The following is a 16,376-nucleotide window of genomic DNA, read 5'->3' as shown; positions in this document are numbered from 1 at the left end:
GGTGAAAACGTTATTGTTTGAAGAGGCCTTTGGAAACATCTTACCCCTGTGACATCCTTGTGGTTCCATGAAGTGGTTATTGTTTTGATTGGCCGTCCAGGTTTCTTTTTCTTTAGATATTCAGAGTTTAATGTTCTTTTGGATCTCACTATTTATGCCTTGTGAGTGAGGATGGGTAGCTGGGGTTTTTAAAAAATATTGTTAGTTCCCAGAGTAGTACCACAGCACTAAATGGACAGGAATATAAATATAATGAATAAAATAAAATAAATAAAATACCCATTCTAGAGGGAGACCATTTAGCGCTTGTTGCAATTCTAACCCCATTTAACCAGCCTATTCACACAAAACTCACATATCAATAGAATCTGCCTTGTAAACTTCCACATTCTCATCTACCTCTGGACCACAAAACCTTCCAGGTCTTCCTTCTTTGGTAGTTGAGGACTGTGACCTGCACAGTTTTTGTAGTGGTACGATGTATTCGCGAAGGCTCTCACGGCTGGGATCTAATGGTTGTTGTGGGTTTTTTGGGCTCTTTGGTCGTGTTCTGAAGGTTGTTCTTCCTAACGTTTTGCCAGTCTCTGTGGCCATGGGCATCTTCAGAGGACAACACTCCGATCTATCACAGAGTGCTGTCCTCTGAAGATGCCCATGGCCACAGAGACTGGCAAAACATTAGGAAGAACAACCTTCAGAACATGGCCAAAGAGCCCGAAAAACCCACAACAACCATGTAGTGGTAAGTTTTATATGTTTTTACAGTGGAAGTGTCTTAATTCTTTTTTATTTGATTTGAAATTATTTGAAGTATCTTATATTTTAAAATTGTTTTACATGGTTTTGTAACTCACCCTGAGGTCCTATGATACAGGGCAGGCTATAAATGTTTAAATAAATCCATACATAAATACAAGTAGCTAGAGTACCATTCTCAGAACTAGACCAGCATGTGCCTGCTTTACTACTTGGCAAGAACTATTTGGACAAGCTCAGGATCTCATCACCCCAGCAACCACGCTGTGCTGGGTTAGACTGTTGACAATGGGTGGTTTTTCCTGTCTTGAAACATTGGCAGTTTAGTACCTGACTCAAGACAGCACCACTGAAATAGCCAAGGAAGGTTGGGGGAAAGGAGCAAAATTCAGCACCAATATTTGCAGCCAGTATCAGGAGGACAACTCCCTTCAAGGTACAGAGAGAAAAAAAGAGGGAGACAAATACGCAGAATGAAAAATTGAAGAAAACAGAGGATGAAAGCAAGACAGACAGCATGTGTAAGTGAGTGGAAGGTACATGAAGTGAAGCTGCTTAGATTTATGGCAATTTGTACCTGATTGTTCATACTAAAGCCATTATGGGATGATTAGAGAAAAAGGTGAAGCTTTAAGTCCAGGGAAAATCAATAGAAATGTCTGGAGCAATTCTGCCGTGCAAGTGAAAGGACTATTTACTGTATGCAGAGCTTCTCATTTTCAGCCTACGTGGGCACAAGTAGAGAGTGGGAGGAGAGCATAAATTTGCAACCAGAAGCAGCAACGGAGGAAACACAGAATCAGTGATGGTTTGCAAGAGCAGGAGACTCATCCACTTGCTAGGAGGGCCCCAAGGCAGACAGCCAAAGAGCCACACCATTGCAACACCTTCCCATTCCCTTTGCTGCAGGTTCATCAGAATTAACACTGCTGTCTCCTGCTGCAAAAACACCAAGTATGAAACACGGGTGCAATTCCTGAACACCTCTGTACTTAGGAGCCCCATCTTGAATCCAAGAGGAGCACTGAGTGTAAATCAGACTAAAAATGTAACTAGTTCTGTATGTTCACATAGTGGCCAACCAGATGCCAATAGGTAGCCCACAGGAAGGACTACAGCTGCCTCTGCCGTCATCACTAGGAACAGCCTCTCTTTGCTCCTCCTCCCCTCAGCGACTGATACACAGAGATCCAGTGCCTTTGGTACTGGAAGGGATATGTATCCTTCATGATCATCAGCCACTGAGAGCACCATCCTCTCTAAATTGTCCAGTAACCTTGTAGATCCATCCATCTTGTAGCAGAGAATTCTGAAATTTACTTACACCCTGTACAAGAAGATGCTCCCTGTGATTTGACTGGAATCTTCCAGCAGTCTGCTTTAGTGGGTGACCTAATCAGTTCTAGCATGTAGAGGAGGGAAAAAAGATTTCCCTTCTCCAATTTTTCCATACCATGATTTTATATGATCTATCAATTTTATGTTATTTATTTGATCTTTATACTGCCCATCTGACAAATGGTCACTCTGGTCATTTCAGAGTCTCACTCACTGTTGTTGTTTTAAGCTAATTAGTCCTAAATAGTACACCTTTATTCATAGGAGAAAGGTCGGTCCCCAAACTTGAGGCCCCAGATCTTTTAGACTACAACTCCCCAAAAGCCTCAGCCACTGCAGCCAAAAAGGGCTTTTCTGGGAGTTGTAGTTCAAGAACATTTGGAGTCCCAACTGAGGGAGCCATTATGAAAGGCGGTCCCTCCAGCCTCTTGTTCATTTCAATTGCCCCCTTTTAGCAACTTTTACAGTTCCCAATTGCAGTGACCAAAACTGTATGCAGGGTTCCAGATAAGGTCACACCATGGTTTTGTAAAACCAAATTATGATAGAAATTTTCTATTTTTGAACTTTGTTTACTTATGCTTATAGTGAAGTGGGTTTTTTTTCTTTTAACAACAGTTGCACACTTTCATTCTGCTAACCAACAAAATCCTCTTGATCAGTCACTATAAGCTCACATTCCATCAGTTTAATTGTGACACTAGGATTTTTGGCCCTAATGTGCATCACTTTACACTTGTTTATAGTGAAGCTCATTTTTGCCATTTTGGTGTGTGATCCTGCCCAGTTTGAAGGGATACTTTCGGAATTCTTTGCAATCTACTCTCACCACCCAAAAACAATTTGGTATCATCAGTAAACTTAGCCAATTTCTCGGATTACCCTTAATTCTGCTTCAATTATAGACAAAAAGCACTAGTCTCACCATAGAGCACTGATGTACCCACAGCTCACATTTCTCCAATGCAAGAACTAACTCTTTCCTTCCTATTCTTTTCCTAGTTTCCAATCTATGAGAGGATTTCTCCTCTTCTGCCACAGCTGCTAAGACTATTCAGGAACTTTGGAAAGGGACTCTGTCAAAAAGCCGTTTAGTAAACAATATGCACCAAGTTGTGTCTTCCACCACTTTTACTTGATGCCTTTGTAGAGGTAGAAGACTAGGGCATCCTGCAGCAAACACAAATATCACACAAATCAGTAAGTCTATAGCTTCGGGGGGGGGGGGGAATCCTGTGTATGGCGCTGCTCTGGGAAATCTCACATTATGGATACAAACATAAAGAAGCGATGTCATACCGCAAAAAGTGTCCATCCTTATACCCACTCAGCTGAGCCAGCCGGTTTCTCCTAACAACCATTCCTTATTTAAAGCACTGCCTTTCTTATGGGACTGATGCTATTATATATGAAAGCATATGCTCCCCCTCAGGGAACAAAATGACTACAGCCACTTCCACCCCCTTCCCAATATACAGCAAAAGGCAGGACCTGGGCCACAATGAGTAGCAGGATGGCAGTTCTCTGGATCGTCTTAATTGTCTCATCCCAGCATCAGAACTCAGAACTGCCTTAGGAGAAGCGACTCCTAAGCATGAAGTTATAGAAACATGAAGCTGATGGAATGTTTGAAGCAAAAAGATGTTGGTGGCTTGTTTCCCACCAAACCCAAAAAAACAAAAAAACACACACACACACACACACAAAACCCACCATGCAAGAAAATTGGCCTTCCTTACCTTGTAGAGTTTCAGGCTGGCCTCATGCCTGGAGTTCACTGTGTGGAGACGCAGCTTCTCCAGGCTGTTGGTATAATAGTCACAGGCATTGCATTTTAAATGCACAGGGTTCCCAATGGCGACACACTTGAGTCTCCACTCGTTGGCTTTGCCCCCCTCCTTGATGTGTGCTACCAGCTGGTACTTCTGCACATGCTTGTCAGTCTTACAGTGGAGCTGGAAATTGGCCTTCAGCTGCGTATTGTAGCGGCACAGCTTGCACTGGTAAGAGTCCCCCATCACAGCCTTCCATTCTTCCTCAGGCAGGCTGCGTTCTGCATTCATGTGCAGGCCCAGCAGGTCCAAATTGTCTGTGGTGAACTTGTTGCACACGGCACATTGGAACAGCTTCAGCGAGGGGTCGTTGGTCTGTGTGAAGGTCTCCCCAAGGTTCATTAGTTCCTCAGACACCAGCTGCCCACCCCCAAGCCGCATATCCAGAGGGATCTCTCCACCCACTGCACAGAGAAAGGAGAAAAGCTGTCAGAAAAACTCTGCAGAAACAATGCCAGGTGGCCAGCCTCTCAGTCACATACCAGGACCAGCAAGGCACCCAGAATTGTCCTGGGCCAAGGGAACTCCCAGGGAAATCCAGATGTGAAGGCCTGGGCTAAATAATGTGTGGGCGGTGGGCAGAGATCAGACACATAGCCTCAGATTTCCCTTTTATTCCTAGGCCTGAAATGAAGATGTTAAGAGACTTGTGGGTAGGGCGAAAAACGGAAAAGAAGCTCTTACAAAATATTTTCTCTTTCATAAAGATGAGTGGAATGTAGTATTTTAAAATGAACAGTTTTAAAACACCCAGGCTGTACTGCGCAAGTCTCTTTGATCTAAGAAAATAACATGAATGAGAGGCATTGCTACTGTTTCCTAGGTTTGCCAAACAAGAAATATTCTTACCAGATTGTTGAAAAAGACTTTTAAAACACTGCAGAAATACAAAACAACTTTGGTTATTTGGTCTAATCTGAGAGTGCTGCTAAGAATATTTTCAAACAACATGACAAGAGTTTCTATCACACAGTTGATACCATCACTTCCTACTTGTCTTAGATTCCTCCATCTGCTACAGCAAGTAAAAATAAATTGACAAAATGTCTGAAAGCAACACAGAGGGAAATCACAGAACAAGCCATACAAGAGTCTTCAGGTTCTTGTTCCAGTACATGCATTTCTTGTATTTGCTGAACACTGTGACGCTGGAAGCAATGGAGCTTTTAATCATTCCTCCTTATTACAGTACACATGTTATGCCAGCTTTTCTCCCACAACCAAGTGGGAGGCGTATTTCACAAATAGGGGTACAAGAGAGCAAGTCTGGCAACAGCTGCAATGACATCTGTAATCCAATGTTTTGAATCTTCAGGAGGGAGTCCATATCCACTCCATATCAAGCGGGCCTCAACTCCCCCATGTGTACATAGGGTTATGGTTTTGCCATAAGATGATGAGATAACTCACAAGTTCAGTGTTATTATAAAAATTAACAGCACATCCAGATTTATTGTTATTCCCCAATTACATTACAGGAATTATTATTTGCAGAGCTCATCCTCATAGTTCTATGGTTTCTTACATGGCTGTATGATTACACAAAGTTCTGCATACTGTTTCTAGGCTCAGTTAATAAAACTTCCTTTTTATTTACTACAACATTAATGGTTTCTACTTTCAGCAATATTTTATTCCTATTTTCCCACCTGGCAAAATTTAAGATCCATTTAGAGTACATTACTGCTCAGCAGTCTGCAGTTTCATTTGTGACCTTGTGTATATTTGCAATTATTGTCTAAATATAAAAAACCCAAATCATTTATATTTTCTCATTTAATATGCCAAGCTAACACTTTGCTAAGTTATATGTAACTTACATAATGTGCTGCTAAGTTGTACATTAAAATAATGCCATATTCTTCAAGTAGGAAAGAACAGTTAGAAAACAGCCATCTCTGGTCCTACCCCTAAAACACCTGAACACACAGGGTTGTTGTTGTTGTTCTTGTTGCTGCTGCTGCTGCTTTTCAATAGCATAAGAACTTTCACCGTTTTTCATCTCAAAGGACCACTCCATTCCCCTGCCCTTTGGGGCTCATAGCTATGAATAAAAGTCGCTGTAGCCAGGAGTTCATTGGTACAATTCAGATTTCATGCCAGACCATATTTAAGGAAGGTTAACTATGGCTTTATGTTGTACTGTATGTGAATTATCAGACCAAAAGTGTAGCCATTAACTGGTCACCAGAAGCTACTGCATTCTGGGACAGTTGTGGTCTGTACAGTAGAACAGCAGAAGGAGGGAAATTAAGGAGGAGACATTGTTGGCTTTGTCATGATTCGCCCGTCATTCAGCAAGCAACTCACAAAGTACTGTCCCAGTTCTAAACAGTGGATTGGGGCACAGCTGGCATGATGTTTGAGCTGAATCAGTGCAGCCAATTTGTCAAGGCAGGAGAAGGGTCCAAGCAGTGCTTTTCCAGGTCAAGGCAGGCAGCACAAGTTCTACATCTGGATACCTCAGCCTACACAACTCTTGGGACAGGACATGAACCAGAAAGGATCAGCAGTATTCGAACCATCCATGGAATCAAAAGGAGGACAATGGCCTAACCTTGAGGTGTAAATTCCTACACTACCATGGACTGCTCTCTATTCCAGAACTAACTCTTTAAAATAGAAACAAACAACCTATCTTACAGGTATAATGTGAGGCTTCTATGGTGCATTAAAAGGGAGTCAGAAGTCAAAACAGAAGCAACTGAAAGTGAATTCAACAGAAAAATCATGTACACCAACCTATGTCATTTACCAAAGTCTTCCATAAAGTAATTACCTATCCTAGTGCTTTACATAAAAATAGACAGACATTTGTACTGCAGGTGATCCCATGCAAATGACATCTTCGCTGTGGCCAAGAGGAATTTTTCCACTCCTAAACTACACCCCATTCTGTTCTTTCTCCCATGGGCCAAAGTGGTTGCCTACTAGACTCTTTAGACATCTGTAGTCCTTTAAAGACCAGCTCTTCTTCTGCAAAGTCTCTGTAGCCTTCCCGTCTACAATAACTGCTGTCATTCATTAGCACTGCCCAAACAGCAGCAATGCTGAATTTTGTGCTCTGCCATTGAACAAGGGAGTTTGCCTCCCTTTCTTCAACATTTGAAAAGATGCCAAATAAAAACTCTACCTCTCACAGGCTCTCCTGAATAAGAAGCTTTGAATGAACAGATACATTGCAAAAGCAGCTCTTTGAAAAGCATGTCTGCAAAATGAAGGGTATTTCAGAATTCCAAACACAATCAAATGCAAAAGTAAAACTCTCCCTTCTTGTATCCAGTGTTTAGATCAGTAGAAGAAAAACCATATGCATTATTTATTTGTCTGTCCCTCCCCCACCAATATTTTCAGAGCAGGTCACGCCTGTAGTCAACATTTTACACAGGAGCTCTCCTTGTGAATGCATTTACTGGGATGAGAAAGACTGGGCACATAAAAAGAAACTCCAGTAACTCAATGCCATCTCAGTCCCTCTGTGATCCAACTAACCAACACTCTTCCAGAGACAGCTATTCTTGTACACCTTCCTCACAGACAAACTAGTAGTCCATCAAGATTGCAATCTCAGGCTAGCCTTTTCCATAATCTCAGACCCATCCACAGTAAAGAAGGAACATGGTTTGCTAATGAGAGTGATCATGCTTAGGTTAACTTCCAGGCATTCCTATGGTATTTGAGTACACTGCTAGTGTCCTTCAAGAGAACATCAGTCTCCTTAGAAGCTGCAAATAGACATTCACTACTCCCAAATTTCAGCAAAAGAGAAATTTGACTTTTCTATGAACAATGCAATAGCTAATAAACTGGCCAGGAAATCAAAGAGAAGTGCTCTATGCAAGCTCCTTCATTATTGGAAGTTTTCTGTTGATCCTACCGAAGCGCTTCACACTTAAGTACATTTATATACCCTGTTTCCCCAAAAATAAAAACTAACCTGAAAGTAAGCCCTAGTATTATTTTTCAGGATGCTCGTAATATAAGCTGTACCCCAAAACAAGCCCCAGTTAAGTGAAAGCCCGCCCTTCACCATTGTGCAACAACCAGAAGAAGATGACATGGCTGTATTTGAATAAATGTAAATTCTTGTACATGAAAAATAATAAAACATCCCCCCCAAATAAGCCCTAATGCGTTTTTTGGAACAAAAATTAATATAAGACCCTGTCTTATTTTCGGGGAAACATGGTAGTTGGAAACAATGACTACATCACTAATGTAAAACTAAATAGTTGGAACCGAATATGAATGAACTACTATTGAGAGAACGTCTCAATCTCAAACATTTTTAAAAAAAGGTAGTGCTACAATGAGCTCTCCTGCCTTGAATATACCAGACCTGTTCTTCTAGGAATCTGACTGCAGAAATACGACATTCTACCACCAGTATAATATCATCATCTTAGAACTATGGATTTTAAATGCAAAACTGATTGGGCAGTTGTCTTTACAGACCTAACAATCACAACTCTCATATTTTCCAACTGTGTTGCTCTGGCAAAAATTCTGCTACCGCCAATATGGCAACCAAGTGATTTCATGAATCATTAAAACTGATAAATATCAGGTTACGCTTATATCAGATTCTTTCTTGATAACTCCTGAACAAAAGGAAAAGAAATTACCTCTTACCACTGCAGACTTCCAGCCAGCACCAATAATCTACCTCAGCTGTCATTTCACAATGTTCACTGAGGCTACAGTATTCCACTGGCACATGGAACAACGTAGTTCCTCAATACATTTCTAGCTCTTTTAGTGAGCCAAGCACACTGAAAACAGGTGAAAATCTGCCAGAGGTTCTCACTAGAGAAGAATGCTTCCAGCCATCAAGAGCAGGTTTCTTCACTGCCTGAAAGGCTGAGCTTCCACAACTAACTTCACCCAAAGATACGAAAGAGGGGTAAATTTGTAATCTTTAGTATCAAACACACATATCTACGTGCAGCCCCAACAAGGTGTTTTTCCTACTCTGACGAAAGCTCAGTGTTACAAATGTGATTTCGCTTGTGGCAGAGGACGTAGCTGTGTCCCGACCCCAACTCATGCATTCTTCTTGGTTCTGGTAGCAAGTCTGAAAAGGAGAGGTTCCTGATAGCGCGTAATATCTGCATACGAGCAGGAGCCCTTCTCCCATTCTGACTCAGTACTGAAAATGTGAAGAGTGTAACAACGGAGTGGGAGGAGCTAAGCACTCTAATTTTAGCTCATTCACAGCCTCGATATTTATAATACCTGAATAGGCTCAGAGACATACAATACCCTAACTTGTGCCTGTCTGAAGAGGGCCCCTGGCATTCTATCCCATAATCATCTTAGAGATGTTCCTAAACCTCACAAACTGCATGAAGTTCCCCTACATGTGTGCTTATGGAAGAGAAAGCTCTTGAACGCCTCCACAAACGCTTCCAGAGGAAAGGCCGCGCCTGGACATGGTTCCTTGCACTCAAATGAAAACCGGCTCCTCCCAGCGTCAAACGCCCAGCTGAACGTCCAGACCCAGCTCCCCACGGAGGAAACCAAAGTGCAGAGAAAAGTGATCTCACCTAGAGACGGGGCCATGGATGCGATGGCGTTGGTGGGATCCATCTGGAAGCTGCTCATCATGAACTGGGTGTCTGAGGCCGCACTGTCCATCTTCAGGTTGGGCAGGGCCATGTTTTGTGCCAAGTAGTACTGGTACAGCTCAGCCTCGGCGGGCAGGCTGCTCAGGCCCAGGTGGCGGCTGTGTTGCATTTGGCTCATGTTCTGCTGAAGGAGCATCATGTTATGCATATGCTTCTCACTGGTCATGTGGATGCGCAGGTTCCTGGCAACGTTGGTCTCATAGTCACACACCTCACATCGCCAGGTAGGTTTGCTTTTTGGTTTGGTAGGGGAGGGGGCCCCACAGCTGCTACCCATGTTAGCTGCTGCTGCAGCTGCCGCAGCTGCCGCAGCTGCAGCAGCCCCGGCAGTGTGGCTGAAAACTTGCTCCCCGCCTCCATTCTGCAGGTTCTGCATGTTGTTGAGATGCTTGTCAGACTGCATATGAATACTGAGGTTGCCTTTGGTAGTAGTGGAGTAGTTACAAACCTCACAGCGAAAAGGCTTGTAACCACAGGTGTAACTTTCGCCCCGAGCGAGCCGTGGGTGAGGCTGCCCACTCTTGCAGTAGGCACAGGTGCCCCCCGGCTCTGGATGTTTCTCCTTCATGTGAGCCTCAAGTGTCTGCTGGTACTTATAGTGCCAATTACACTTGGGGCACTTGAGTGTCTTACACGAGTTCCGCGAATGCATCATGGTCATGTGGCCCCCAAGTGACCGGGAGGAGCCAAGGATGGTGTCGCACTTGGGGCACTCCACACCACTCCCCGAGGGGCACTCCCCACCCCCAAGTTCACAGAGGGGGCCTACGTGCTGGTGATGGGACACACAGATCCCATCCTCACCCTCAACACTCTCATTTGGTTCTGGTATGGTAGCAATGTCTTTATTGGCACTTTCATCGCTGAAGTCCAGCCTCCTGCTGCCCTCACTGCCTTCACTGTTAAAGCTTAAACAATTCCTCCTGTTTGCACCATCAAAGACAAAGGAAGAAGCAGAATTAGAACTAGAAGAAGCCGTGCCCCTGGACAGAGTCTGAAGCACGTTAGGCATTAAGGGAGAAATGCTTTGGTTTGAGAGAGCAAGGTCCTTTTTGCTGCTGCCGCCGCCGCTGCCACCATTGCCTGCCACAGCCCCAGATTCTTCAGGAGGCCTCTCCTCCAATTCGTCCTCCAGCTCACTGGGGAACAGCCCTTTGCACCCCTCTTCCTCCTCCTCCTCCTCTTCCTCCTCCTCCTCTTCCTCCTCCTCCCCATCTAACTCCTCCTCCTCTTCCTCCTCCTCCTCCTCCTCCTCCCCATCCTCAGCTGGCACTACTTTCTCTGACAGGCTGTCCTGGTTGGCCAGCTCTTGCTTCTCACACTCTACAACCCCCTCAGGATCCTTCCCCTCAGAGGATACGGGAGGACTGGAAGTCAGTGGGCCCAGGGGAACTGAGGTAATTGGTGTCTTCAAAGCTGAGCTCGTTAGCCCTCCGAGGTTCAAGAGGCCCCCAGGTGCTAAGAGGCCTGATTGTGGCTGTTCCGCTCCACTGGCAGCCCCAGCCTGGGCACCCTCTTCCCCTTCCATCCGAATCCCACTGAATTTGCCATAGAAACTGTGTCCAGGGCCTATGAGGTTAGCTGTGGAAACTAAGGGGCGTGGAAAGTTTTTGTTTTTTGGTTCCAAAAAGCTTACAAGAGGTTCCTTGTCTTTGCCTATCCCTTGGATGATAGCGGAGATGTTCTTATTGCTAAGAATTTTCCGCTCCTCCTCACTCAGAGTCATTCGATGATCATGCACCGCGTGGGTCACAAACGAGCGGACATACCCAAAGGAGAGTTTGCACAAGAAACACATCAAGATGGGTTTCCGCTTCCCGTAGAGCACAAAGCTATCAAATTTTGACAGGTCCACATTGTTGGGAACATCTTTGGATACACAGGAACTTTTGGCAGAACCGTCACTGTTCAGATAATCCTTGTTGCTTTTGTGGCGCACATCAAAAACACGGAAGCTGTGCAGGACAGGGCTGACCCCTGTCAGGGCTGAGGTATTTGGGAAGGCCTGGTCTGAGCCCTCAAACCACTTCCCAAAGGATGAGGCTATGTGGAAAGTGTTGATGATCTGTGGATAGACAGGTGCAGCTGAAGTGGCCTCGCCTGGTTTGCCCCCAGTGCTGGGAAGAGAGTTCATGAAAAGTGAGGGGAGCGTCCCACTGCTGGTGCTGTTGCCAGCCCCACAGACCCCTCCGCTCTGGATCAGCTGACTAATGCTTTCAACAATATAGGCTGAGCCATCTGGCTGGTAGACTATCTCCCCCGCCAGATTCTCCACATCGCTTTCCTCGTCTCCCTCCTCACCAGTGTCACTCCCACAGTCTTCCTGCAGGGGGAAGAGTGGACGGGCACTGGGGCAGTGGTGCTCCATGTAGGACTGTAAGCTGGCAAAGGAGGTGGAGCATTCGTTGCAGCAGACCTCTTTGCTGGCTGGTTCCGCACTGCAGCCAGAGATGGCAGCACTTTCTGGGGAGTGCTCACTGAAAGGAGCCCGCCGGTTGTCTAGGGCCCCATGGTTCTCCACTGCCGACGGCTCCATGTTAGCAGGTTTGCTAGGGAGGTGGGTGCTACTGAGTTCAGTCCATTGCTGGTGCTGAGAGAGAGCACGCCCATTGTCCTTCCCCAGGATGACAGATGAGTCACAGCCTTCCATGGCGAGGCCTGCATGGAGTGTTCATTGCAACCAGTACGGATTGGACCTGAAAGCAGACAAAGAAAGGAGAGAGAGAGAGAGAGATTAAGAGAGATTGAGAAAGGGATGCAGGTCAGTCAAGAATAAGCACAGACCGCTGTCCCATACACTGTGGTTATGACAAGCACCCCACTCATCTCACTCAAGGGAGCGGCTTCTGTCCGCTGCAAAGTCTGGATAATATGGACAGAGGAAAGAATGGATGGGCAGAAGCTCATAAAAACATGGAAACCCCTTAGTGTGGCAGAAAAAGCATCTGGAGAGGGGTTCTTGGAAGGACTTCACTCATTCAGCTAGAAAAAACACTTTAGTCTTCCAAAGCTTATGGCTTTCTCATACAAGCTGGCAACAAAAACCTGTTGCATCTGTCAGGGGAGCACTGCAGCTCAGTCTCCCAAGGAAGCCCAACAATTATCTCAATACAGGCTGAGCACATTCTAGTTTCACATGATATCTGCTAGAGCCCGACAGTTCCCACAGTAAAACAGGATGGACTTTAGAGACTTTTCAGCCTGCAACAGCCAAGCTTACTACTGCAGGTTGGAGATGGGGAAGAGGACCCAGAGTGCAAGCAGTGGTGGTGGGAGTTGAGAGAAGACCGAGTTCAAGTAACTACTAGCCTTGAAGCTCATTGGGTGACTCTGGACCGGTCACAGTCACTCAGCCTGACCTATCTCACAGGGTTGTTGAGGGGGTAAAAGTGAAAAGGGGGGAACTGTGTAAACCACCCTGAAAAAAGGTAGGTGTAACTGCAAATACTAACTAACTAACTAACTAACTAACTAACTAACTAACTAACTAACTAACTAACTAACTAACTAACTAACTAACTAAATAAATAAATAAATAAATAGTAGCTAAACTAGCAAGGCCACAGAAGCAGAGCCTGGACAAGATTCAAGATGAGACTGAGCAGAGCAAGGCAAAGACATCCGCCACAGGATAGCCAAGGAAGAGGCACTGTTGACCAGGCTGTCAGTACCCACTTCCTACTTCCCTTTTAGGCCTGCTTGAAGCCAAATAAATGGGTAAGGTCCCACTGGCCTGAAACGAGGGTGCTGATAGATTCTGGGGTGATAACAGCCTCCATGGTCATACTCCTGGCAATAAGGATTCTCACCAGTCCCCTGTGCAAACTGCCCAGTCATCTACAGCCTCTCTCGGCTCCCCTCAATAACGCAGGTTTCCATGACTAGAAAGAAGAACTATAACATCTTCAAAGCTGACAACAATGGATGCAATGACACCCCTGCACAGCCCCATGACTGAAGAAGCCAAGTTGACAGATCCCTTCATCCATCTGCTCCCAGGTCTCTCCACAGACTTACTCGGCAGCCAGCAGTTGCTGCTGAAGACTTTGTCGTCTCATGTCAGAAAGCCAAACAGGTTCCTTAAAACTGTGCTGGTGCCCTGTTTGAAAGTTACAACTTTCTTTCTGGTGCCTCTTGGCACGATATTGCTTCTCTCTCATCTTCTCTCCCAAATTCTGCCTCTAACTGGGTGAACTGGAAAGCTTAGGAGTTGCTTTTCCGGATTTCCTGCCTCCTTATAAACTTTGAATGAAAGGTTCAAGTGAAAACTTCCTGGGGCAGGTGACCAAAAAGAAAGGAAAAAAGAAAGAAACTACAAGAGGCAGGCTATGAGTGAAAACCAAGAGGGCAGCATATATGCACTATTTGGCTGTGAGATGCCTGATTGACAGGTTGGACCAAAAGGGTTGGCAGAGCTGATGGGGCGGGAGGGTTAACAGCCTGATTGTAAAATCAATGTCATAAATGCTTGGTAAGTTACAGGAACAAGCGGGAAGAGGAGGCCACGATTGATAAAGGACTGCGGCTTTGATGCTGCACTAGGGACTTGTTTATTGACAGGAAAGCCAATCTCCTCTGCAGGCCAGGCCAGGCCAGAAAAACCAGCAACTGCTTCCCAATTAATTGGTGGGCTCTTCGGCATCCCAGCTGCTCTGATTGCCCTTCCCCCTACCAGTCAGTTAACGAAGGAACGAAATAGGGTAGGCAAAGGCTTGCTTGCCACCCCCCTCCTTCTCCTCTATCATGGCCAGCCAAAAGCCACCACCACCCCCGGTGAGCGGTGCTCTGCCAACCAACTTAAGACACATAAAGACTCAGTTCCAAAAACTGTTCCCAAGTGGCCAGTCCTTCTTTCAGATCACAAGGCCTTCTGCAGCCATCCCATTTGGAGCTCGCTGATCACTTAAGGGTCATGGTTATAGCTGGTGGTCCTGAGAACTCACCTATCCTGAACACAAGAGCCAGGCTCTGCAAATGGTTTGGCTCAGGGCTGACCTCACCACAAAATTCACAAAGCAGAGGATTTCCAGAAATGGACCAGTCTCTGTCTTCAATCCCTTCTGCGCATGCAATGGCAATTCATCTTTCTCTATCGGCTGCTCATTAGAAAAAGGTAGCTCTTACTTAAGGAGGCAAAAGTCAACTAGCCAGGTCGATCAGTGCAGTACTGTATCTGTAAACATGTTTTCCTACAAAATCAATGATTTTCAGTTAGAGAGAGCAGGAACTGGGAATCTGAAGCCCTCTTCTCTTCATCTCCCATTCCCAGGCCCCAATTCTTCACCATTTCAGGCCAGCTCCAGGGCTCTCTCCTTCCTGCCTCTCACCATTCTTCAACTACATGGCTGCCTCTTGACTAAAAGGATCACCAAGCTAGCTAATAAATTAAAAATTTTAAATGTAAGTTGTATAGACAGTAGTAAGATTGTAAAAAGCAACTAACTAGAAACAAATCTAGCAAACACACTCAAGCAAAGGACTCCGTAAAAGGAAATCTCAAAAGTTCTCTAGAAAGGCAGGGGGTTTGGCTTTAAGCAGCCTAATGCCAGTGTGAAGGGGAAGACCATGCCCTAGTCAAAAAAAAGTCCTATCCTAGGTGACCTTCTAAATTTACAGAGCAGACAGAACAACTCAGATACTAAGGAAAATATGATATAATATAAATATAATAAGCTCAAGTACCCTGAAAGAGAAAGGAGAGGTAGATGCTAATAAGCACAAGACATCTATTCACAAATATGTGAACTGGCTACATTTTTTGCATATGTGGCAAAAGTTCAGTCATCTTGCAGCAAAGTGCCAGCATCTTCTGACTCCTTAAAGTGAGAGCAAGCAACATCTTGCGTGTGTAGGCCTTACCCTGAACCCACAGTGTACCCTGCTGATAACCTGTGAAACTGAAATACATCTGGCCATTAATACAGAAGACTACACACAGCTGGGAGACTGATTGCCTGCTTTGTCTACTATCAGGTGCATTGCTGATGGCCTTTTTAAGAACACTGCTCCCCATTCTCAAGGTTCATTATATTTCAACTTAGACTGGCCTTCTAATAGAAGATCCCTTCAAATGCAGAACAGTACTTCAAGAACCCATCAGACACAGGATTCCCCTTTGTAAATCAGGAAATATGCTTACATCTTATGCCAAAAACTGGAAAAGTCCGACGGTACCGAAACAAGAAGATCTTATAGAGAAGATACGGGAAACAGCGGAAATGGACATTTTATCAGAAGTAATGAAGGACTGTCCTTTACAAAAGGCAACTGAAAGATGGGACTTATTCTATAAATGGATAGAGTCAATAGACAACGTATGAAGAGCATACATTGAAATGAGAACATAAATCTGGAAGGCAGAAAATAGTAAAAAGAGTAATTTGAAATTTTGATATGGCAATATGTATAGAATGGATATTAGTATGATATTGTTTCTCCTCTTCCCTCTGAACCTCAATTCCCTTTTTCCTTTTTGTCACCCCTCGTTAAAAAATTTAAAAAAAGAAGGAAATATGCTTACATCGAGACCCAGTCAGGGTATGGGGCTAAGGAAGAGCCCAGCATGTCTCAATCTGTTGGGCACATTCGTAATACATAAATGGGAACATGTGTGATTCTAAAGAAAAGGAATGGGTGCACAGTGCACTGGGCATGTGAGAGAAGACAGTCAGTGTGTCTGAAGTTCCCTATTTTCTTGGTTTCCACATTTTCGTTTGTAGATTTATGTAACTATGTGTTTTTATTAATTGTTTGTATTATATTGGAAGCCGCTCAGAGTGGTCGCATAGACCAGATAGGCAGGATACAAATCCAATCCAATCCA

At 44.7% G+C, this 16,376-nt stretch overlaps 1 protein-coding gene across 4 annotated transcripts in view; it reads right to left on the bottom strand.

The window, feature by feature from the left end:
• The window catches only part of ZFHX3 (zinc finger homeobox 3), a 190,786-nt gene that overhangs the window by 67,130 nt on the left and 107,280 nt on the right, over positions 1-16,376 (bottom strand). For all 4 annotated transcript variants that reach the window (XM_078380434.1, XM_078380433.1, XM_072980585.2 and 1 more), the window contains 2 exons: positions 9,473-12,249; positions 3,834-4,330 (listed from right to left, as the gene is read on the bottom strand). In XM_078380434.1, coding sequence (XP_078236560.1) covers positions 3,834-4,330; positions 9,473-12,203 — 3,228 coding nt within the window. In that variant the 5' untranslated portion in view covers positions 12,204-12,249. The remainder of the gene's footprint in view (positions 1-3,833; positions 4,331-9,472; positions 12,250-16,376) is intronic.

The sequence above is a fragment of the Pogona vitticeps genome, chromosome 10 (genome assembly GCF_051106095.1).
Source record: "Pogona vitticeps strain Pit_001003342236 chromosome 10, PviZW2.1, whole genome shotgun sequence".
NCBI classification, from domain to species: domain Eukaryota; kingdom Metazoa; phylum Chordata; class Lepidosauria; order Squamata; family Agamidae; genus Pogona; species Pogona vitticeps.
Note: the sequence above shows the minus strand (reverse complement) of the source record. Positions and strands in the feature narration are given on the sequence as shown.